The sequence below is a fragment of the Artemia sp. Qi Xiang Cuo genome, chromosome 6 (genome assembly GCF_049724085.1).
Source record: "Artemia sp. Qi Xiang Cuo chromosome 6, ASM4972408v1, whole genome shotgun sequence".
Taxonomy (NCBI): Eukaryota; Metazoa; Arthropoda; class Branchiopoda; order Anostraca; family Artemiidae; genus Artemia; species Artemia sp. Qi Xiang Cuo.
The window spans coordinates 16816615-16840294 of record NC_142799.1 but is presented as its reverse complement, the minus strand read 5'-3'; the positions used below and the strand labels follow the sequence as shown (position 1 = coordinate 16840294).

General features: G+C 35.7%; 2 protein-coding genes across 2 annotated transcripts in view; one reads left to right on the top strand and one right to left on the bottom strand.

Moving 5' to 3' along the window:
- The window catches only part of LOC148950921 (uncharacterized), a 63402-nt gene that overhangs the window by 159 nt on the left and 39563 nt on the right, over positions 1–23680 (bottom strand). The window contains exon 4 of the mRNA XM_089090952.1: positions 18576–18640. Within this exon, the coding sequence (XP_088947078.1) occupies positions 18576–18640 (65 nt within the window). The remainder of the gene's footprint in view (positions 1–18575; positions 18641–23680) is intronic.
- Positions 116–17886, top strand: LOC148950923 (calcium release-activated calcium channel protein 1-like; the record flags this gene model as incomplete). Its single annotated transcript, XM_089090326.1, has 4 exons — positions 116–253; positions 2844–2948; positions 3792–3994; positions 16356–17886. Coding segments are annotated over 4 exons (840 nt in total), but the record flags the coding sequence as incomplete, so codon positions are not given.

Genomic DNA, 23680 nt, shown 5'->3' with positions numbered 1-23680 from the left:
AAAAACAAACTTTTACATCAACGGATATTCTTGTGAATATTATTTTAATTTTATTGACTTAAAAAACAGGCGAAAATAGTGGAGAATTTAAATTTACTATCCATTCCATTTTTAAAGGAGAGAAGATGAAGATGAAGATCCTTCCCTTGATGAAGATGATGGTTTCTACGAGTCCGAACCCACCCCAAGCGCCATCTTTCCAGAGCTGTCTCCTCTCGTCCCTCCTTCACCGTTCCAAGCAATCCAACTTAAGGTAGGTAGCCGGCTTGCAAGTAAGGTCAGAAACATGTGCGTACCTCACAAATATAAATATGTTTATACCTGTATCGCAAAGATGTCGACACAACAAGGTCTGAATATAAACTCCTTGAAGGCTCAGCTTTTCTGATAAAGAAAATCTTGTAATTTCTTTTTATACGAAAATAATGTGCTATAAATCTAAGAAAACACTAAATAAGATAAAAGTTGGTTAATTAGTAAATAGTTAGATGTTGAACGAATCTTTTGGAATTAAAAGTTGCAATCTAAATTTTTCTACCTTTGAGCCACTGAACCCCCCCCCCCCCCCCAAACAAACCTCATTTTTGCTATTCTTCTCTTAGTTTTTCCGCCAATTTCCAATACAAGTAACTAAAAGGTATTGAGTGTATAAATTTTTTATGTTATTATTACTGCAGCATTTTGAAGCTGTATGGAAGGAAAAAAGTTGAGACACGTATGGGGCTATGGATTGATAAGAACGGAACACAACAGACAAACTGCATTAGTACAAAATAAGATTACAAATAAATTGCAGAAGTTGCGGTGCATTGAGGAGATCAGAGTAAACCCTCCTGGGTGTGTACCCGGCAACACCGTATATCTGAATAAGACCGTATCCTTAGAAGAGTTTGAATAAGTATATAGAAATAATAAGTTTATGTGTATACAGGGCTCCCCGGATAAACCTAAAACAAGATTTATGAGATGACAGAAAATGCTAGGGACATCTGAAGAGATTGACCGAGGCAGAAATTTAAAACAGGGTATGATGGAGGAGAATTTCTACCAGTACATTGGCTTCAGGCGGCAGGAGGCTTCGGTGAATCGGTACCATAAGCAGCAGTAACAGTACTAATTGTTTTACGGTTTTAGTTAGTTTTTTTTACGAAGAAACAAAGATTCCTAGCTTATATTCCAATCAAGTCAAAAGTAAACATTTATATCAAGAAAATGATCATCAAGATCCGAATGATGTAAAATTCAAAAATATTTACGAATAGACAAGGATACAAAGTAGTTGTATTTTTTCCAAAAAAAGCTTTTATTCCGGGTTTTTCAGTCGTTTTTAGAATTAGAGGAAAGCTCTGATTGTTATTAGCCGCCCCAAAAATTTCAGGTATAAATTTGAACATACAGCTAAAATAGTTTTTACACTTAGAACAGCAAGTCTGAAGTACTAGAAAAGCTCAATTCGTAGAGCACAATCACAAAAGCATCAAACAAATCCAATATACTTCATTGTTTTATTATTTCTAAGTACATGTGCCGACACTACAGGAGGGAAGTCCTGACTTTTTGCATTAAATTACTGAAAAAAAAGAATCAGGGCAGACACGATTATGGCAAGGCTAGGAGACAAAAAATGACGCTTAAGTATTTTAAAAAGATAAAATGTTGCAAGTGTTTATTATAACAGAAAAAGTGCTTCAGAAATGCAAACAAAACATTCATTATTTGAAGTACTGGGCATTTGTTATGCTTTCTTTCTTTTTATTTTGTTTATTCGTTACTATTTTTACTGTTTTGTTGGTTTGTTTTTAGTTTCCTTTTACTGGAGGTTTAATATTTTGAAAGAACTAAACGATGCATGAGTTAATTTTAATATATAAAGTGGCTAAGAATTTTGAACATGACAATCATGTTTTATATACTGTTTCTATTACTACTTCCCTTGTTTGTTTTTTTTTTGCTTTTTCTGTTGATTTATTTGACTAGAAATTTAATATTTTGAAAGAAATAAAAAAGCAAAAGTTGATTATAATAGAAAGATGGCTGGGAATCGTAAAAGAGACAGCAATAATTCGAGGCCTAGAAATTTGTTTTTACTCTTTTTCTTGTTTTCTTTGTAATTTATTGGTTCTGTTTTGTTTATTTGTTTTTACGTTTGTTTCACTGAACTATGGAGAATTAAACGTTAAAAACGTTAATTGTACCACGTTACATATGAAAACGTGCTTGCTCACCCTACTATTCAGAAAAATAGTCAACTCTACGTGAGTTTCTTCATTTTGATCGGTGATATTGGTGTTATTTGTTGTTGTTTTTTTTTTCTTAGAAAGAAAACATCCCTGTCTCGTCTCTTTCCCAATCTCAGGTATGGCTACACTAATATGCAGAAATGCCGCTGGTCTTGGAATAGATTCTTCTAAATATATAGATAAGTTATTTTTGGTGTTCGAATGGGAGAGGCAGGAGACAGAAAATTAAAACTAAAACGAACTGAAGTGTACCGTAGAGAATGTTGGTCAATACTCATACAAACGTAGCAAAATTAAAACTAACAGCAGCAGGAATACATCTTAGAGCCGTTGATTCTTTCAACCCCAACCGCAGAAATGCTCCGTAAAGAGATATCGATCCTTCTAAATCTCAAAATTCTTCCTGTATATTCACCCCAGACCTAGTTTTTTTATTTCTATTTATTTATTTTGTCTTCATGCGGTTTGTCTGAAGTTTTGATAATCAAAATTGCAAAATTATATGAATCAAGTATCAAATGTATCATATTAACTAAAAACTTAAAAATTATTTAAAATTATGGCTTCCATTTCTCTTATAACCTAGCCTTATTGCTATTTTAGGTTCAAAAAGACGAAGAATTTGCTTGCTGGAAGAGGCTAAAAACCGCAAATACACAATTAAAAATAATAATGGAAGTTTCTTCTTTGCTAGCTGGAATTGGAATTGTAAGTACAGAAACTTTATTCGGTTAAATTCCTTAAATCTCCTGTTTACATACCTACCTGTATCAAGCCTACATCTCCTGCAACCCAAAAATATTGATATTTCAGTGCTGAGCTTGGGTCTTGGGTAAAGAAAAAACCTCTAACATTGCCCCAAAAATATACGTTAATTTATTCCTTTATTATAAATTAGCAACTTTTAAAATTTTGGGTTTTCAGATAAAAAAAATTCATCGGGTTAGTGGAAGTCCCTGGTACTGCCTGGCGTACTAGCACTAAAAATATTAATGTTCGTGGAATTTCCTGTAATTTTCTAATTAAAATTTTTTTTTTCAGAGCCTAAACTCCTCAAAGCAATATAGTTTATTATTTTATGTACATTATACCCAAATGAAGATAATTTGTTTTATTTAACACTAATTTCTGATGAATTTTACCCAATCCCTGAACAAAGACTGTTTCTCCAAAAAACTTAAAATATAATTCCCCCCCCCCCCATCTTAAACTATTAATATGTCATAAAGCAATTTTTGTAAAGTATAAAATTAAATAAATGTTAGTTAATTACTAAACATTGATGTTGAATATATAGTGAGATAATTAGTAAATGTAAGGTAGACCCCAAACAATTAAATTTACCATTTTGACTGGACCAGCCAAAGTGAACTGGCCAGAAGATTTAGTTTGACAAAGCTTAATCATTTTGCATCTTTTGTTCTATTTTATCAACAAAATGATTAATTATTCTGGGATAAAACATTTAACTTCTTTAGATTAGTTTTTCTGTTCATGCATATGCCATTCAACTGCTGATACAATTAGTTTCTAGCTTTAAATTTTACTTAGGTTGCAATGGTAGAGCTACCCGTTGGGCAACTGGAGCAGTATCCAGAAATTCTAATAGTTGGTTTTGCTTCGTGTACAACACTGTTAGTCGTGGTGCATACCCTTGCATTACTTATTGGCGTCTGTATTCTACCCCATGTTTCATCCATTGCCAAAATGGATGAAACTGAATTCGCTGAGCGTTCACCACATGACTCTCTTAGGTGAGTACACTTTTTTCCAATTTTGAAAAAGAACTAAAACCAATTAAATGTCCAGCATTCGAAAGCAAAATTAAAACGAAACAATCCTTTAGAGTACAAACAATTGGGACAATAACATTAATGGATGTTTTGCTATAAACTACTCCTAACAACTCACCGCAGAAACAAGCCATCTGAGGCCGACACAGCTACGCGCGCTCCTCCTCTATCTTGATCTATTGAAACCCTCCCTATATGAACCCTCCCAGGAAGTTCCCATTTCTCTTAAATCTTTCCTTATGACTTCCTCTCGCCCGAACTGAGGACGACCTGAATTTCATTTAGCCCTAGATGATGACCGAAAAGGACAATCTTTGGCAATCTGCCATCCTTCATCCGCAGAACGTACCCTAGCCATCTCAACCTTTTTCTCATAGTTGGACTTAACCACATTTTTCGTATAGCCTGCTGTTGAAATACGGTCAGTCAGGCGGGTACCCAAAACAATCCGTAGGAAATTTCTCTAGAAAACACCTAGCAAATCTTCCTCTGTTTTTTTTTTTTTTTTAGCACCCATGCTGCAGAACCACATTTGACCACTTTCATCACTGTAGCTTTCAATTTTCTAATCTGTATTCGCAGACTTATCTCCCTATTCTTTCGAACTTTTTTCAGCTGTAAAAACACACCCTGGGCCTTGGCTATTCTATTTTTAACATCTTCACTGTATCCACCATCTTTACTAATAATACTTTCAAGGTAAGTTTGCTATAAAAAGTAATTGATTCCTTACAGTAGAACTTGCATTATTGTTATGGAGAACGCAGATTTTATTACATATTACATATATATACATACATATATACACTACTACTATTACTAACAACTTATCACAGCACCAAGCCGTCTGAGGCTAACACAGCTAAGCACCATACATATATACACATGTATAATTATCAGGCTAAGTAAAAATAAATAAAAATGATATTTGGGCACTAAAGTAGTAAACTTGTAATTTGTTACTATCAGGTTGTAGCTACTTCAACATAACTAAATTCAATATGTGCTGCGCATTCAAGAGGCAAGGTATAACTCATGCTTTGAACGCTAGTAATTGTTGAAGAGGTCTAGAAAGTTGATATCCTTTCATAACATAAGAGAACCAAACCCACCTGTTTTTTAGGTCTATTACTCTCAGCTTCCATCAACGCATTACAGCATTGATAATGGGAAATCCGTGTTCCAATACTTTATTGTTTTCTCATAACTACTACTACTAACAACTCACTGCAGCACCAAGCCGCCTGAGGCCGACACAGCTACGCACGCTCCTCCTCCATCCCAATCTATTCAAAGCATTCCTTTTTACACGTGCCCATGAAGTTTCCATTTCCTTTAAATCTTTCTTTATGACGTCCTCCCACCCCAGACGAGGACGACCTGCTTTCCGTTTAGCCCTAGACGGTTGGCCGAAAAGAACAATCTTCGGCAATCTGTCATCCTTTATCCGCACAACTTGCCCTAACCACCTCAACCTTTCTTTCATTATAGCCCTAGAGAGTGGTATTGAACCACATTTTTCGTATAGCCTATTGTTTGAAATACGGTCAGTCAGCCGGGTACCCAGAACAATTCTTAAGAAATTTCTCTGGAAAACATCTAACAAATCTTCATCCACTTTTCGGAGCGCCCATGCTTCAGGACCATATTTGACCACTGTCATCACTGTAGCTTCTAATATTCTAATCTTTGTTTGCAGACTTATCTCCCTGTTCTTCCATACCTTTTTTAACTGTGAAAAAACACCCTGAGCATTGGCTATTCTACTTTTGACATCTTCACTGCTCGCACATCTAATAATCTTTATTGGGGTGGAGGAGGAGCGTGCGTAGCTGTGTTTGCCTCAGGCGGCTTCGTGCTGCAATGAGCTATTAGTAGTAGTAGTAGTAAACCTATTCTAGCCCCCTGAAAATGTAAAACCTCCAAGGATTAATTCATGTTACTCACACATTCATCTAGGATGCTTAAATCATCAGAATAATCTAAATCCAGGCGGTTTGTTCCTCTGAATTTGATTCTACGTTCTTCCATGGCTTTTGCTGTGCTCTTTAAGCCAAAGTCCAGCAAAATAATCTATACAAAGGGGGATAGAACACAACCCTGCTTAACTCCTGATTTAATACAAAACTAGCTGCTAACCTCATTCTCTACTCTAACCGCAGCAGTGTTATTCTCGTATATAGCACTATTCACTTTAATGTATTTGTCTGGTATACCATACAAGGATAAAACCTTTACTAAATCTTTTCTATCAACAGAATCGAACGCTTGCTCATAATCTATAAAACTGAGGGCCAAAGGTGTTTGACAACTCGGGCACTTCTTAATTATTAGCCTAAGTGTGAAAATTTGGTCGACAGATCCTCTACCTTTTCCAAAACGACCCTGTTCTTCTCTCAAAACTTTGTCTTCAGCATCTCTGGGTCTAAAAAATATCATACTACTAAGTAATTTACTACCTACAGAAACCAGACTAATATTTTGATAATTACCACACTCATTTTTATCACCTTTCTTATAAAGTGGCTTAATTAGGGTTTTCCTAAAATCGTTAGGTGCTTCCCCTTTTTCAAAAATCATATTCATAATCTTTAGTAACTTATTTCTAATCTCAGAGCCACAATATTTAAGAATCTTATTTACCACCCTATCAGCACCTGGAGCCTTATTATTTTTTAGTCCTTTTAGTACTGTCACTAATTCCTCCGCACAAAACAAATCTTCCTTCACATCCAATGTATCACAAACTTTTTCCTCTATATCTCTTCCTTCCACTCTATCTCGGTTAAGCAAATTCTCAAAATGTTCGGCCCATCCCTCTTTAGTTTTTTCCAAAACTAGGAATGGGGTCGCACTTACCGATAAGGAAAAAACTAAAGAGAGATGGGCCGAACATTTTGAGAACTTGCTTAACCGAGATAGAGTTGCAGGAAAAAATACAGAGGAAAATGAAAAAGTTTGTGATACCTTAGATGTGAAGGAAGATTTGTTTTATGCGGAGGAATTAGCAACAGTACTAAAAGGATTAAAGAATAATAAAGCTCCAGGTGCTGATAGGGTGGTAAATGAGTTCCTTAAATATGGTGGCTCCGAGGTTAGAAATAAGTTACTGAAGATTATGAATATGATTTTTGAAAAAGGGGAAGTACCTAGCAATTTTAAGAAAACCTTAATTAAGCCACTTTATAAGAAAAGTGATAAAAGCGAGTGTGGTAATTATCGAGGCATTAGTCTGGTCTCTGTAGGTAGCAAATTACATAGCAATATGATACTTTTTATACTGAGAGATGCCGTAGACAAAGTTTTAAGAGAAGAATAGTGCGGTTTTAGAAAAGATAGAGGATGCGTCGACCAAATTTTCACTTTTAGGCTAATAATTGAGAAGTGCCTGAGTTTTCAAACACCTTTGGTCCTCAGTTTTATAGATTATGAGCAAGCGTTCGATTCTGTTGATAGAAAAGATTTAGTAAAGGTTTTATCCTTGTATGGTATACCAGACAAATACATTAAAGTGATTAGTGCTATGTACGAGAATAACACTGCTGCGGTTAAGGTAGGAAGTGAGGTTAGCAGCTGGTTTTGTATTAAATCAGGAGTTAAGCAGGGTTGTGTTCTATCCCCCTTTATATGGATTATTTTGATGGACTTTGTTTTAAGAAGCACAGGAAGCCAATGGGAGACCACGGAATCCAATGGGGAGGAAAAAGTCTCCTGGACTTAGATTATGCTGATGATTTAAGCATCCTAGATGAAATTGTAAGCAAAATGAATGAAGTTTTAGAGGTTTTGCGAGGTCATGGTGCTAGAATAGGTTTGAAAATTAATGTTAGGAAGACTAAGTCACTAAGGCTAGGAATAAGTGAAGATGAAAAGGTGACGTTGGGTAATGAAAAGATTGATCAGGTGGGCAGCTTCAATTACCTTGGTATTATTATTAGTAAAGATGGTGGGAGCAGTGAAGATGTTAAAAATAGAATAGCCAAGGCTCAGTGTGTATTTTCACAGGTAAAAAAAAGTCGTAAAGAATAGGAAGATAGGTTTGTACGCCAAGATTAGAGTTTCGTAAACTGAAGTGAGGGCAGCGATCAAACAAAGGTCCGAAACATTGGCACTTCAGAAAACGGAAGTAGATTAGCCAAATATTTACTAGAGGACGTATTTACGGCTTGTTTTAGATATCTAACTTAAAGACTATGTTTCAATCAATAGGCTGCACAAAAAATACGGTTCAATACTACTCCCTATGGCTATAATGAAAGACAGGTTGAGGTGGTTACGGCACTTTTTGCAGATGAAGGATAACAGATTGCCGAAGATTGTTCTTTTCGGCCAACCATCTAGGGCTAAACGGAAAGCAGGTCGTCCCCGTTTGGGGTGGGAGGACATCATAAAGAAAGATTTAAAGGAAATGGGAACTTCGTGGGCGGGTGGAAGAAGGGAGGCTTTGAATAGATTGGGGTGGAGGAGGATCGTGCGTAGCTGTGTTGGCCTCAGGTGGCTTGGTGGTGCGGTGAGTTGTTGTTAGTAGTAGTAGTAGTTATTGCTAATTGCGGCCCCATTCCTATCTTTAACTGGGCCAAGTCCACATTGACTACTGCCTCTCAATTTGTTAACATGCCAGTACAATATTTTACTATTATGCCGTCTAGCTGCATCTTCTAGATCCTCGGCAATTTTATCCATGGCCTTCACTTCACAACTCCTCAGTTCATATTTTAATACTTTCTCCACTTTCTTTATATTCCAATTGTTTTCATGTGGTGTATCACTAAGATAATTTTTGTACAAGTCCTTTCTCTTTTCTATCAAGCATAAAGCTTGTTCACTAATATTCTTAGCTGCAGTTCTAGCTTTCTTCCCTAAGACACATTCGGCAACTTTACAAATTATTTTTCTAAAATTATTCCAACCCTCTTCCCCATTATCAAATTTTAAACTCTCAAGTTTAATATTCAACTGTTCCTGGATAGTGTCACTCAAATTCTTATCCTGGAGTCTACCAACATCATAACTTCCCGGTAGGTAGTTACCCTTCCAATATTTCAGCTTTAAATTAACCATTGACGCTACTAGATGGAGATCTTTACTCTTAACATCAATAACGGCACTCCTATATACCCTAGTATCTTGTATTGATCCTGCCAGTCTTCGGTTTACAATAACATAATCAATAAGGTTTGCTGTCTTACCATCACGTGAATACCGTGTTAACTTATGAGCCATTTTATGACCAAACACCGTATTGGTTATAACTAGATTGTTATACCTACAAAATTGCAAAAGTCTGTATCCATTACTGTTTTCTTTTCCAACGCCAAATTTACCTAGGCTAGGATACAATCTATCCCTATTTCTACCAACCTGGGCGTTAAAATCTCCCAGTAAAAACATCTTACTTTTACGTGGGACCCTGTCTATTGGCTCCTGTAACTGTAAGTAAAATTCATCTGAGTCACTAGTATCTCCGTCAGTCGGTTCTACAGGAACAAATGCTACTATAACTGATACCCTGAACTTTTTAATCATAAAATGAGCAATTAGTATTCTATTGTTAATACCTTCCCAGCCAAAACAAGACTTAGCTGCTTCCTTATTCATCATGAACCCTACTATGTACCCCATCCTTCCTGCCTGACTAAACAAATTCTATATCACCTAATTTCATACTTCCTACCCCTGGGATATGAGTTTCTGAAACTCCTAATAGATCCAGTTCGAATCGTGAATTCGTCAGTCAAAATGTTGATACGATAGTCATTTTTTAACGTCGTAACATTCCAAGTTCCAATTTTCATGTTCTTTAAATCATTGAAATTATTTTCGCCTCAGGAAAAGCAATGATCCCGGATATGCGTGCAGGACGGGGATCACATATCTTCTCAAGTCTACACCGAAGAGCTAAAGCCGGCTTAGAACCAGACGGCAAGAGGTCCCTGGGACCTCCATAAATGGGGGTTTTGTGCAATCCTGGGCCCATCTTGGTCATAACATGGTTTTCAGCACTTGGCGATGCTCTTCTATCAACAAGAGTTAAAATCCTGCACAGACAATCTCAAGCCTATTACCTCTGACTCAATATACATTCTTGCCAAAAAATATTATGCTACTACGGGGAGGCAGCCCATAATAGATAAATTAGCTAGGAAGAGGTTTTTCATCTCGAAGACGCCCGTCAAAACATACCAAGTTCAGAAGAATTATCCATTAGTCTGAATCCCTTGCGACTGCTGTGTCGTTTACTAGGCTATAATTTCCTCGAGGGGCGCCACTCCTCAAGTAGGAGTAGAGTTGACCACAAGGTCCCCAGTCTTGCAGGTACCCCAAAAGGGTTGAGGCAGCCCTTTGCAGAGGCCGTCGTCCATAGACCTGGGCCTTACACCCTACTGCGGTTGTCCTCCTATAGAGTATCCTCCCGTGATGGTGTTCTGCATCACCATGCAATTTAACCCATTACTGGGAGAAGGTTTGTAACTCCTGGACTTGTGGTCCCAGGAATTACAAACTCCTGGGACCATCCAAACTTTTTGAATATCCATCCAAAATGGATATTCCTTTTAAAAATTCAACTTTGAATGCCTGGTTCTGGACTTAACCATCTTTACACTCGGGTTTACTTATTGTTTTTAAATTGTTTCAAAGTTCTTGACGTAAATATATCATAAACTTCCTTAAGGTCTCATTTGTGCTTATATATCAAGGGTAGGATGAAATATTCAAAAAGGCAGAAATTCCAAATAAATAAAGTTTAACTCTCTACACAGACCAACTATATAAAGAAGAAAGGTGCTTTTTCATGCGGACATTACTCAATCCAGGTATCTACGGTAGTTCGATCGAGTGTTGCTATCTCCAGCCAGAGATCCAGCGCCGTCAATTGGGTGGGGGGCAGGAAGGATTGCCCTCACCCCCAAGATCTTTACTCCTCTAAATTTTGAAAAATACTTTCTTTTCGCTATCTCCATTGAAAGTTTTCTTTGGTATTTTCGTTGACGTTCATTGACGTCACTACAGACACCATATCCAGGAAGTACCTAAAGTACTACAAGATTATACATTACGGGAAGAAGGTGGTTGGCAGACAAAAGACTCTAGCTCTTGGCCACAAAGGCTCATCTGGAGCCTGCAGGCAGCTTCAAAAAGCATCGTTGCCACCCCAACACCTATTGGTGCTTTAGCCTCTCACGCAAGATACGGTAAAATAGAGAAAGATTTTTCGTCACTTCATGATATGCAAATTGATTGACCTGGCTATATGTGGGTACAAGGTTTCTCTTTTCTGCGGAAGACTGGAGTTCAGTAACTGTAACTGATTAGGCGCTGACATGCAACAACTGAAAGTTTTTAGATTCTGTGCCAATTGACAGCCGAACAGCACTGGGAGCGTTCCTTGACTCTAAACTGCCCTCCTCCCTTCTAAAGTTCGGCGCAGCAGCTCAGAAGAAGGAATGTCAAACCAAAAAAATTAAATGGGGGAGGGGGAGGAACCACAAAATACATCTCGCTTTTTTGGCTGTTATTAGCTACCAGTACATTACATGAAAGGATTTCTTAAGCCTTGGACATGTGATTGAAAAATCGGTATGAAGATACTAAGATTTTGAAAGTACTTCTGGGATTGAGAAAAACATTTGAAACATACTAAAACCTCGCAACTCCCTGAGTGCCAATTAAGATGCGGGAAAACAGATGATACTAACTAACCAAACTTGATAAGTCGAATCGAAGGATCCAATGAGTCGAACTGAAAAAGTAAAATTCAATTTCACAAAATATTTCATATAGCACCTTTAGAAGCATCGTATCTAAGCTTCTTCCTACAACACTATACACAACTATCCTTCATCATAATTCGTCCTTTGCTTTCTAAATTAGACTTTTTTTCAAGTTTCACTTATATTAATTAATAAACATTATCCACAGAAACTGGGGCAAGTCTATACGACGTCAACTGGGAAAATAAATTTAATATAATATGAGGTAAACATACATATGATGCAAAATCCAGGTAAGATTTTGGGATTCATTAATTAAAGTTACCATATGAAAAAACTTAGAAAGTAAACAATTTTCTTGTATTACTTTCTTGGTCTAATTATGGCAGTTCATCACTTCACGTGCCCTTTAAAAGTTAAAAAATAGTCTCCTTTAAGCAAGTATCCGCCCTCCACAATTTAACGCTAGCTTTCTAAATAAGACTTTCTTTGTCAGGTTTCGCACAAATATAGCCTGAAATTTGGCCGAAATTATTGAAGTTTATTCTTAATAGAACAGTTATTTATTGTTGAATTCTTTTTTTCTCTCTTAAAAAAGAATTTTTCCCTCACAATTGGTCTATTGCTTTCTAAATTAGACTTCCGTTGTCTGCCTTGACAATATCTACAGTAATTAGAGTTGGTATATTTATGGCAGTCCATCATTTCCCATGTTCTTTACAAAGTAAATAAAAAATACTCCTTCAATAAGTCCTCAACTCAACGTTTGCTTTCTAAATAAGATATTCTTAATGATTTTTCATACGGATATAGCTGGAATTAATGTTTAAAAGATTCTCCTTAGACAAGTTTCCGCCCTCCACAATTTATTCTTTGCTTTCTATGTTAGAATTTTTTTTTGTTAGCCTTGACATTGACTACAGTAATTAGGGTTGGTCTATTTATGGCAAATCATTATTTCCTGGGTTCTTTTCAAAGTTAAATAAATAAGTCCTTAAATAAGCACCCTCCCTCCACAATTTGTAGTTTGCTTTCTAGGTAAGACTTTCTTTTTCAGGTTTCGTAAAAATATAGCCTGAACTTTGGCCAAAGTTACAGAAGTTTATTCCTAATAGAGCAGCTATTCATTAGTTGGACTCTTTTTTTCCAAGAGGAAAACAATCTCTTTAAATAAGCACCGTTCCTCCACAACTGGTCTATTACTTTTTAAATTAAGAGTTTCGCTGTCAGCCTGGACAAGTTTTCACAGGAATTAGAGTTGGTCTATTTACGGCAGTTCATCATTTCCCGTGTTTCAAAGTTAAAAAGAAATCTTTTGAAATAAGTATTTTCCCTCCACAAATTAACGTTTGTTTTCTAAATAAAACTTTCTTTGTTAAATTTAACAGAAACATGGCCTGGAGTTTAGCCAAAGTTATTGAAGTCATTTCTCAATTGAGATGTTAATTATTTGTTGGATTCTTTTTGTTTTTCAAAGTTGAAAAACAATCTCTTTTAATGTGTGCCCTTCCTCCACAATCCTTCGTTATCTTACTCTCTAAATTAAACTTCCGGTGTCAGTCTGGACGGTATCTACAGTAATTAGACTTGTTTTATTTAGGATAGTTTCTCAATTTCAATACTCTTTCCCAAGTTAAAAAGAACCTCTCTAAATAATTGTTCTCACTCCACAATTCAATCTTTGCTTTTTAATTTAGACTTGTTTTGTTTGGTTTCACAGAAATACTGTTTGGACTTCATGCAGAGCTATCGGAGCTGGTTTATTTTTAATTGAGATATTTGTCTTATGGATTCTTTTTAACACACTTGTGGTTTTCAAAGTTGAAAAACAATCTCTTTTAATGTGTGCCCTTCCTCCACAATCCTTCGTTATCTTACTCTCTAAATTAAACTTCCGGTGTCAGTCTGGACGGTATCTACAGTAATTAGACTTGTTTTATTTAGGATAGTTTCTCAATTTCAATACTCTTTCCCAAGTTAAAAAGAACCTCTCTAAATAATTGTTCTCACTCCACAATTCAATCTTTGCTTTTTAATTTAGACTTGTTTTGTTTGGTTTCACAGAAATACTGTTTGGACTTCATGCAGAGCTATCGGAGTTGGTTTATTTTTAATTGAGATATTTGTCTTTTGGATTCTTTTTAACACACTTGTGGTTTTCAAAGTTGAAAAACAATCTCTTTTAATGTGTGCCCTTCCTCCACAATCCTTCGTTATCTTACTCTCTAAATTAAACTTCCGGTGTCAGTCTGGACGGTATCTACAGTAATTAGACTTGTTTTATTTAGGATAGTTTCTCAATTTCAATACTCTTTCCCAAGTTAAAAAGAACCTCTCTAAATAATTGTTCTCACTCCACAATTCAATCTTTGCTTTTTAATTTAGACTTGTTTTGTTTGGTTTCACAGAAATACTGTTTGGACTTCATGCAGAGCTATCGGAGTTGGTTTATTTTTAATTGAGATATTTGTCTTTTGGATTCTTTTTAACACACTTGTGGTTTTCAAAGTTGAAAAACAATCTCTTTTAATGTGTGCCCTTCCTCCACAATCCTTCGTTATCTTACTCTCTAAATTAAACTTCCGGTGTCAGTCTGGACGGTATCTACAGTAATTAGACTTGTTTTATTTAGGATAGTTTCTCAATTTCAATACTCTTTCCCAAGTTAAAATAAACCTCTCTAAATAATTGTTCTCACTCCACAATTCAATCTTTGCTTTTTAATTTAGACTTGTTTTGTTTGGTTTCACAGAAATACTGTTTGGACTTCATGCAGAGCTATCGGAGTTGGTTTATTTTTAATTGAGATATTTGTCTTTTGGATTCTTTTTAACACACTTGTGGTTTTCAAAGTTGAAAAACAATCTCAATCTCTTTAAACAAGCAACCTTCCTCTGCAATTTGTGTCTTGCTTACTAAATTTATATTTTCAGCCTGGAGAGCGTCTACAGTAATTAGATTTAGTCTATTTATGAAAAAAACAAGTTTCTTCAAACTGAAAGTAAGGAGCAGCATTGAAATTTAAAACGAACAGAAATTATTATGTATATGAAGGGGATTGCCTCCTCCTCAACACTTCGCTCTTTACGCTAAAGTTTTTGAGTACTTTATAAAAAAGTTCTTATTGTTATAATTAAACAGCTCTTGTGTTTCAGGAGTCGTTCTTAAAGAATTGGGACAGAATTCAAGCTCTAGCGTAAAGAACGAGGTGTTGAGGAGGAGGAAATCATCTTCATATAAGTAAAAATTTCTTTTCATTATAAGTTCCAAAGTTGCTCCTTGCTTTCAGTTGTAAAAACTCGTTTTTGTATTTAATTATAATTAATTGATTAATATAATTAATTGATCGTTTTTAATTAATGCCAGGAAATCTGGCCTCACCTCCACGGAGAAATCTCCCTCCCCACGGATATATCCTCTGCACAATTCAATGCCGGTGAAAATTTACCCCGGACAAATACCCTTAACAACTTCACGCATAAAATTGAGACGAAAAAGAGAAAGTAAGACATACAAGATGAATTTTGTATAGGAATTCTGGCAAACTTTCCCAGTGTATAACTTCCCTTGACAAGTTCAGCCCCTTGAAAATTCCCTCCCCATGGAAAATTTACCTCTTGAAAAACCCCTGCAGAAAACTCGTTTACCCATCCAAAAATGTATACATGCTTCCCAATAACAAATATTATGCGTAAGCAGAGGGCTAACTTTATAACTTAAAGACCTTTACCCTGGGGGGGGTGGTCAAGTCATATCCGAAGGCATAGTTATTAGGCCTTTCAGCTATGATGAACAAAATGGCTATCTCAAATTTTTTTATCGGACGTTTTTGGGGAAAAATGGGCAGGGAGGGGACCTAGTTACCCTCCAATCTTTTTGGTTCCTTATTAAGTGCACTTGAACCCTGAATTTCCGTTCAAATGAGCCGTATCACGATACTATAGGACCGCTGAATCGGTACGATCACCCCTTAAAAAAAAAAAAAAACACGCATCCATGATCTTTCTTTTGGCAAAAAAATTACAAAATTCCACATTTTTGCAGATAAGAGCTTGAAACCACTACAATAGAATTTTCTGATACGCTGAACCTGATACGCTGAACTTTCGTTAATATTCTATGACTTTTAGAGGGTGTTTCATCTTTTTTCGATTTCAGGCAAATTTTCTCAGGCTCGTAGCCTATTTAATGGGTAACACTAAACTTTATAAAACTCATATATTTAAAATTAGCACAATACGCTGATTCTTTTGATATATCTATTGGTATCAAATTCCAGTTTTTAGAGTTTCAGTTACTATTGAGCCGGGTCACTCCTTACTTACAGTTCGTTACCACGAACTGTTTGATGGGTGAATTATTTCCTGTGTTCTTTTCAAAGTTAAAAAGAATCTCCTTATATAAGTGTCCTCTCTCCACACTTCGTTATTTGCTTTCTATTTTAGACTTTTGTTGTCAGCCTTGATAATATCTTTAGTAATCAGAGTAAGTCTATTTATGACAGTTCATCAGTTTTTATATCCTTTCTAAAGTTTAAAGAAAAACTTTTTAGACAAGTACCCTCCCTCCACAATTCTTTTTTGTTATATATAATACGCTTTCTTTTTCAGGTTTCATATAAATATAGCCTGGACTTTGTCCACAGTTATTGGAGTTGGTCTATTCTTAATTGAGTTGTTATTTATTTGTTGGATGCAGTTTCTCAAAACGTCACCAGTAGCTTCTTGGATAGCAACATCGATTTTAGTGCCATCTATAATGTTGTTCATTTTATTTGTTATATGCTTCTACAGGAAGTTGGTGAAAGCCAAAACTAGTTCAACAATTCAAGACTTGGATCATGTAGAAGTAGTAGCGGCGAGTTTTAGGAGAGCAAGTATACAGTCAGGACAGTATCGACCAAACGGATACACCCTAGGAGAACTACCAATTAAAAGCCGAAGAAGCTTTAGTTCCGAGTACTCGATTGCACGCATTAATCGATCATCGTCGATAACAGCCTAACGTTTAATAATGAATTAATTTTGATGATCAGAGGCTACGATTTAATTTCAAACGGGGAGAAATCTCAATCTTTTCACTGATGAAAAGTGAAAAAAAAACAAAAAAACAACTGTGTATTCTTTCAGAGAAGCTGACATGGTGATTCGGATTTATGTTCAAGCATGCAGTCTACTGAAATCCGCTATTTGTATTTATATCAATCGTATCTAGACCAGAGGCGTCAAATACAACAAGGAGAGGTTGAATATCCTCCTAATGTGCTTTAGCCAGTCAAAATAGAAACAATTTTTTATTTCCGAGAAATTACTTTACTTGTAAGAAAAAGAAAGTTTACTTGCAAAAAAATTTGCGACTCAAACACTTTTGCTCTTTTAACGTATTTAGTATATCTCACAAAAGAACCAAACAGGTTAAAAAAAAATATGTAAAATTTTCTCTTCAGAAACTACATTTCCTTGGCAGTTTATAATTGTTCCTCAGTATCACCAAACCTGGCTTAAAACATGCACGGTTATTTTTTTCTCCACAAAAAAGGAACAATGCTAGAAATATGCCTGAAGAATAATGGAATTGAAGCACAAGTTTTAACACATAAGTATAGGACGTATTCTCTCATTTTCTCTTGGGGTTTACTAACCAGATAAGATGAACTTCGTATTCATTATTGTTAAGAAAAGAGAAGAAAAATATCTGGTGTAACCAACCAGTCATTATAATTTGTTGCTTCTTAATCCTTCTCCTACGAAACATCTCTGGTCTAGACTACCTCTTGGTTTTGATTAAACATACAATGTGCCATTAAAAAAATCTCTGGTATCAGTGGGGTCAACTCTCAAATGCTTAGGAGAAGGGGGAGCATGTATTTTTAGAAATATAGGGGGGGTGAACTTGTCATTTTTTTCAATGACAATACCAAAGAAAAGGCATTTTTCGATGAAAATACCCTGAAAAAAGGTATTGTGCAAAATCTATGGGACACATGCCTCCCTCCCCCAAGTGACGCCACTGGTTGGTTTACTTTATGCTTCGTTTATAGGAGTATCAGATTTTTGGTTCAATTATGAACTTTTTAAAGTAGTCGCTTGTTGTAGTTTGTATTTCATTTTTATATTAACCTGATAAAATAAAATTTGCTTAGTCGCTTAAAAACTTAAACACATTTATTTTCGGGTGTTACTTGATTAAAGCTAATACAGTTAAACTACGACAGAATTTTTTCGTCTTTTAACTTTAAGAATATTTTTGAAGCAAATTGAAATAAGTCTGCTGTAAAATACGTGTGAGAGCAAAAGCTCCAAAAAGTCCAGATACTTTTTCCACTGTCGTAAAAATAAAAACCAGCGATTCATTCTTTTTTTTCTCTCAATTGTATCTTTATGGACTTGGCAGAATCCCTAAACTTAAAAGTTTTTCCAAGAATACTACTACTACTAACAACTTATCACACCACCAAGCATCCTGAGGCCAGCACAGCTACGCACGCCTCTTCTCCATCCAAATCTATTCAAAACCTCCCTCTTTACACCCTCCCAAGAGAAACTACAAATTTTTCGATATAAACGCACTTATGACCATCAATTTAGCCTTCCTATTTTAATACGGATATTGTGTGTGATTTTCTCAACTGTATCTTTACCGACTTGGCAGAATCCCTAAACTTAAAAGTTATCAAAGTTAAAGGTTTAAATCTTCAAATTAAAGCACAACTAAATATATAAACTTGCCCGGCAGCGAGGACACTCAACAAAATGCTCGGGCATACTAAATTAAAAGACAATGATAAAAATATATAAAAAAAAAGAACAAAAAAACGTAAAGTGACTTACCATGTCGGGTCCAAGACCAAAAAAAACCCACAAATAAAACATCTTTAGAAGGGGTATCAGAGAAACTGGAAAAAATCAAACAAAGGCCAAACCACTAATAATAATACAAAAATATATGCTAACACTAACACAAAATAAACTGCTACTACTAACAGCTCATCACAGCACCAAGCAGCCTGAGGCCAGCACAGCTATGCACGCCTCTTCTCCATCCTAATCGATTCAAAGCCTCCCTCTTTACATCCTCACAGGAGAAACCACAAATTTGTAGATATAAGCGCACTTATGAACATCAATTTAGCCTTCCTATTTTAATACGGATGCTTTGTGTGTTTTTCTCAACTGTATCTTTATCGACTTGGCAGAATCCCTAAACTTAAAAGTTATCAAGGTTAAAGGTTTTAATCTTCAAAATGAAGCACAACTAAATATATAAACTTGCCCGGCAGCGCGGATACTCAAAAAAATGCTCGGACATACTAAATTAAAAGACAATGAAAAAAAATATATATATATAAAAAAAAAAAACGTAACGCGACTTACCATGTCAGATCCAAGACTCAAAACACACACAAATAAAACATCTTTAGATGGGGTATCAGAGAAACCGGACAAAACCAAACATAGGCCAAACCACTAATAATAATACAAAAATATATAGCCTTCCTATTTTAATACGGATACTAAGTGTGTTTTTTACTCAACTGTATCTTTATCGACTTGGCACAATCCCTAATTTAAAAGTTATACCAACAATGCTACTACTACTACTACTAACAACTCATCACAGCACCAAGCAGCCTGAGGCCAACACAACTACGCACGCCTCTTCTCTATCCTAATCTATTTAGAGCCTCCCTCTTTACATCCTCCCAGGAGAAACCACGAATTTTTAATTATAAACGCACTTATGACCATCAATTTAGCCTTCCTATTTTAATGCGGATAGGATTTTGACCAGTTGTCTGCTCCTTCATTCATCGGTTGCCGCTTAAATTTTTCGATTATTTATAAAAAAATATGGCTTTCCATCTTTTTTTTTTTTTTTTTTACAAAATAGAAGGCTAGTGTGCATTTCTCATGAAAGATGGTGATCACTTACGAGCAGCTTAATAGATACGCGGTGATTTTACTTTTACGGTGTTTGTTTTTTACGGTGTTTTACTTATGTTTACTAACTACACTGTGCTGCATATCCATGACAGCTTCTTTTTGGTTGATTGCGTTTGGTAATATGGCTTGTCCTAAGTGTTTCAATGCCCTCGTTCAAGCACTTATCTGTCTAAATTACTGTCTAAAGTTTTTTCCCTCACCAAACATGATCTTCATCATATTATGGATTATACGACCACCTAGGAGGTATAGAGAAAGGGATAAAAATAAAGATACAGGTCAAATTATTTTCTATATCAATGGACATATTAACTCACTTTTCCAAGAGCCATTACTCATGCGGTCATTGAAATCCTCATTACAAAACAGTCCTTCAAGTCGTATAGCACCGTAAGACTAAATTAAAACAATAATAATCATGAATATTTATATAAGTATCTTTTCTATATAAGTATAAAAAATTTTGCTTATAATAAACAGACCATACTTTTTTCCTCCTCTGATAAAATAAAGCCTATCCTTTGATGTCTATTAAAGTCCAAATCTGAAAAAACAATTTATTGCATTGAATAACAATCATAGTTTTACCTAACCAATTTCTTTTACAATAATAGGAATTCCTTTTGTGAGAACACTATTTTCCATAAGAAATACACTCTTGGTTTATCGTCTGTAGGAATTCTTTGATGCGCCATCAATCTGCTCATGTGAGAGAATTTATCCTCACAAATTTTACTCTAATGAGGCTTTTCTCCAGAGTGAATTCTTCGATGAACTGTCAAACTATCGGAACGAGAGAATTTTTTTTGCACAAATTCTACACTCAAAGGGCTTTTCCCTCAAGTTAATTCTTTGATTACTCATTCGGAAAAAATTTTCTAACAAATTTTGCACTCATGCGGTTTTTTCCCTCGAGTGAATTCTTTGATGCGATCGCAAATTTTTCTTCTCGGAAAATTTTCTCTCGCAAATTTTATATTCAAAGGACTTTTCCCCAGAATGAATTTTTTCATGCGATGATAAATTTTTTCTCACAGGTTTTACACTCATAGGGGTTTTCCCACGAATGAATTTTTTCATGTGATTTCAAACCGCACATTACGGAGAAAATTTTCTCACAAATTTCACACTGATAAGGCTTTTCCCCCGAGTGAGTTCTTTCATGCGATTTTAAATTGGCTTTCACGGAAACTTTTCTCTCACAAATTTTACACTCATAAGGCTTTTCCCCCGAGTGAATTCTTTCATGCAATTGCAAATGATTCCTTCGGGTGAATTTTTTCTCACAAATTTTACACTCATAACATTTTTCCCCCGAGTGAATTCTTTCATACGATCGTAAATTACCTATCTGGGAGAATTTTTTCTCACAAATTTTACACTCGTAAGGCTTTTCCCCCGAGTGAGTTCTTTCATGCGATTTTAAATTGGCTTTCACGGAAAATTTTCTCTCACAAATTTTACACTCAAAGGGTTTTTCCCCCCAAGTTAATTCTTTGATTAATCATTCGGAAAATTTTTTTTAACAAATTTTGCACTCATACGGTTATTTCCCTCGAGTGAATTCTTTGATGCGATCGCAAATTTTTCTTCTCGGAAAATTTTCTCTCGCAAATTTTATATTCAAAGGACTTTTCCCCAGAATGAATTTTTTCATGCGATGGTAAATTTTTTCTCACAGGTTTTACGCTCATAGGGTTTTTCCCCCGAATGAATTTTTTCATGTGATTTCAAACCGCACATTACGGAGAATTTTTTCTCACAAATTTCACACTCATAAGGCTTTTCCCCCGAGTGAGTTCTTTCATGCGATTTTCAAATTGGCTTTCACGGAAAATTTTCTCTCGCAAATTTTACACTCATAAGGCTTTTCCCCCGAGTAAATTCTTTCATGCAATTGCAAATGAGTCCTTCGGGTGAATTTTTTCTCACAAATTTTACACTCATAACGTTTTTCCCCCGAGTGAATTCTTTCATGCGATCGTAAATTACCTATCTGGGAGAATTTTTTCTCACAAATTTTACACTCGTAAGGCTTTTCCCCCGAGTGAGTTCTTTCATGCGATTTTAAATTGGCTTTCACGGAAACTCTTCTCTCACAAATTTTACACTCAAAGAGTTTTTCCCCCAAGTTAATTCTTTGATTACTCATTCGGAAGAATTTTTCTCACAAATTTTGCACTCATAGGGTTTTTTCCCTCGAGTGAATTCTTTGATGCGATCGCAAATTTTTCTTCTCGGAAAATTTTCTCTCGCAAATTTTATATTCAAAGGGTTTTTCAGAGAATGAATTCTTTCATGCGATGGTAAATTTTTTCTCACAAATTTTACACTCATAGGGCTTTTGCCCCGAGTGAATTCTTTCATGCAAATGCAAATGAGTCCTTCGGGTCAATTGTCTCTCACAAATTTTACACTCATAATGCTTTTCCCGCGAGTGAATTCTTTCACGCAATTGCAAATGAGTCCTTCGGCTGAATTTTCTCTCACAAATTTTATACTCATAGGGCTTTTCCACCGAGAGAATTCTTTCATGCAATTGCAAATGAGTCCTTCGGGTGAATTTTCTCTCTCAAATTTGACACTCATTGGGCTTTTCCCCCGAGTGAATTCTTTCATGCAATTGCAAATGAGTCCTTCGGGTGAATTTTCTCTCACAAATTTTATACTCATAGGGCTTTTCCCCCGAGTGAATTCTTTCACGCAATTGCAAATGAGTCCTTTGGCTGAATTTTCTCTCACAAATTTTACACTCATAGGGCTTTTCCCCCGAGTGAACTTCTTTCACACAATTCCAAATGAGTCCTTCGGCTGAATTTTCTCTCACAAATTTTATACTCACAGGGCTTTTCCACCGAGAGAATTCTTTCATGCAATTGCAAATGAGTCCTTCGGGTGAATTTTCTCTCTCAAATTTGAGACTCATTGGGCTTTTCCCCCGAGTGAATTCTTACAAGCAATTGCAAATGAGTCCTTCGGGTGAATTTTCTCTCACAAATTTTATACTCATAGGGCTTTTCCCCCGAGTGAATTCTTTCACGCAATTGCAAATGAGTCCTTTGGCTGAATTTTCTCTCACAACTTTTACACTCATAGGGCTTTTCCCCTGAGTGAATTCTTTCACGCAATTGCAAATGAGTCCTTCGGCTGAATTTTCTCTCACAAATATTATGCTCATAGGGCTTTTCCCCCGAGTGAATTCTTTCATGCAATTGCAAATGAGTCCTTCGGGTGAATTTTCTCTCTAAATTTTACACTCATAGGGCTTTTCCCCCGAGTGAATTCTTTCATGCAATTGCAAATGAGTCCTTCGGGTGAATTTTCTCTCACAAATTTTACACTCATAGGGCTTTTACCCCGAGTGAATTCTTTCACGCAATTGCAAATGAGTCCTTCAGTTGAATTTTCTCTCACAAGTTTTACACTCATAAGGCTTTTCCCCCGAGTGAATTTTTTCATGCAATTGCAAATGAGTCCTTCGGATTTTTTCTCACAAATTTTACACTCATAACGTTTTTCCCCCGAGTGAATTCTTTCGTGCGATCGTAAATTACCTATCTGGGAGAATTTTTTCTCACAAATTTTACACTCGTAAGGCTTTTCCCCCCACTGAGTTCTTTCAGGCAAATTTAAATTGGCTTTCACGGAAACTTTTCTCTCACAAATTTTACACTCAAAGGGTTTTTCCCCCAAGTTACTTCTTTGATTACTCATTCAGAAGAATTTTTCTCACAAATTTTGCACTCATAAGGTTTTTTCCCTCGAGTGAATTTTTTGATGCGATTGCAATTTTTTCTTCTCGGAAAATTTTCTCTCGCAAATTTGATATTCAAAGGGCTTTTCCAGAGAATGAATTCTTTCATGCGATGGTAAATTTTTTCTCACAAATTTAACACTCATAGGGCTTTTCCCCCGAGTGAATTCTTTCATGCAATTGCAAATGAGTCCTTCGGGTGAATTTTCTCTCACAAATTTTACACTCTTAGGGCTTT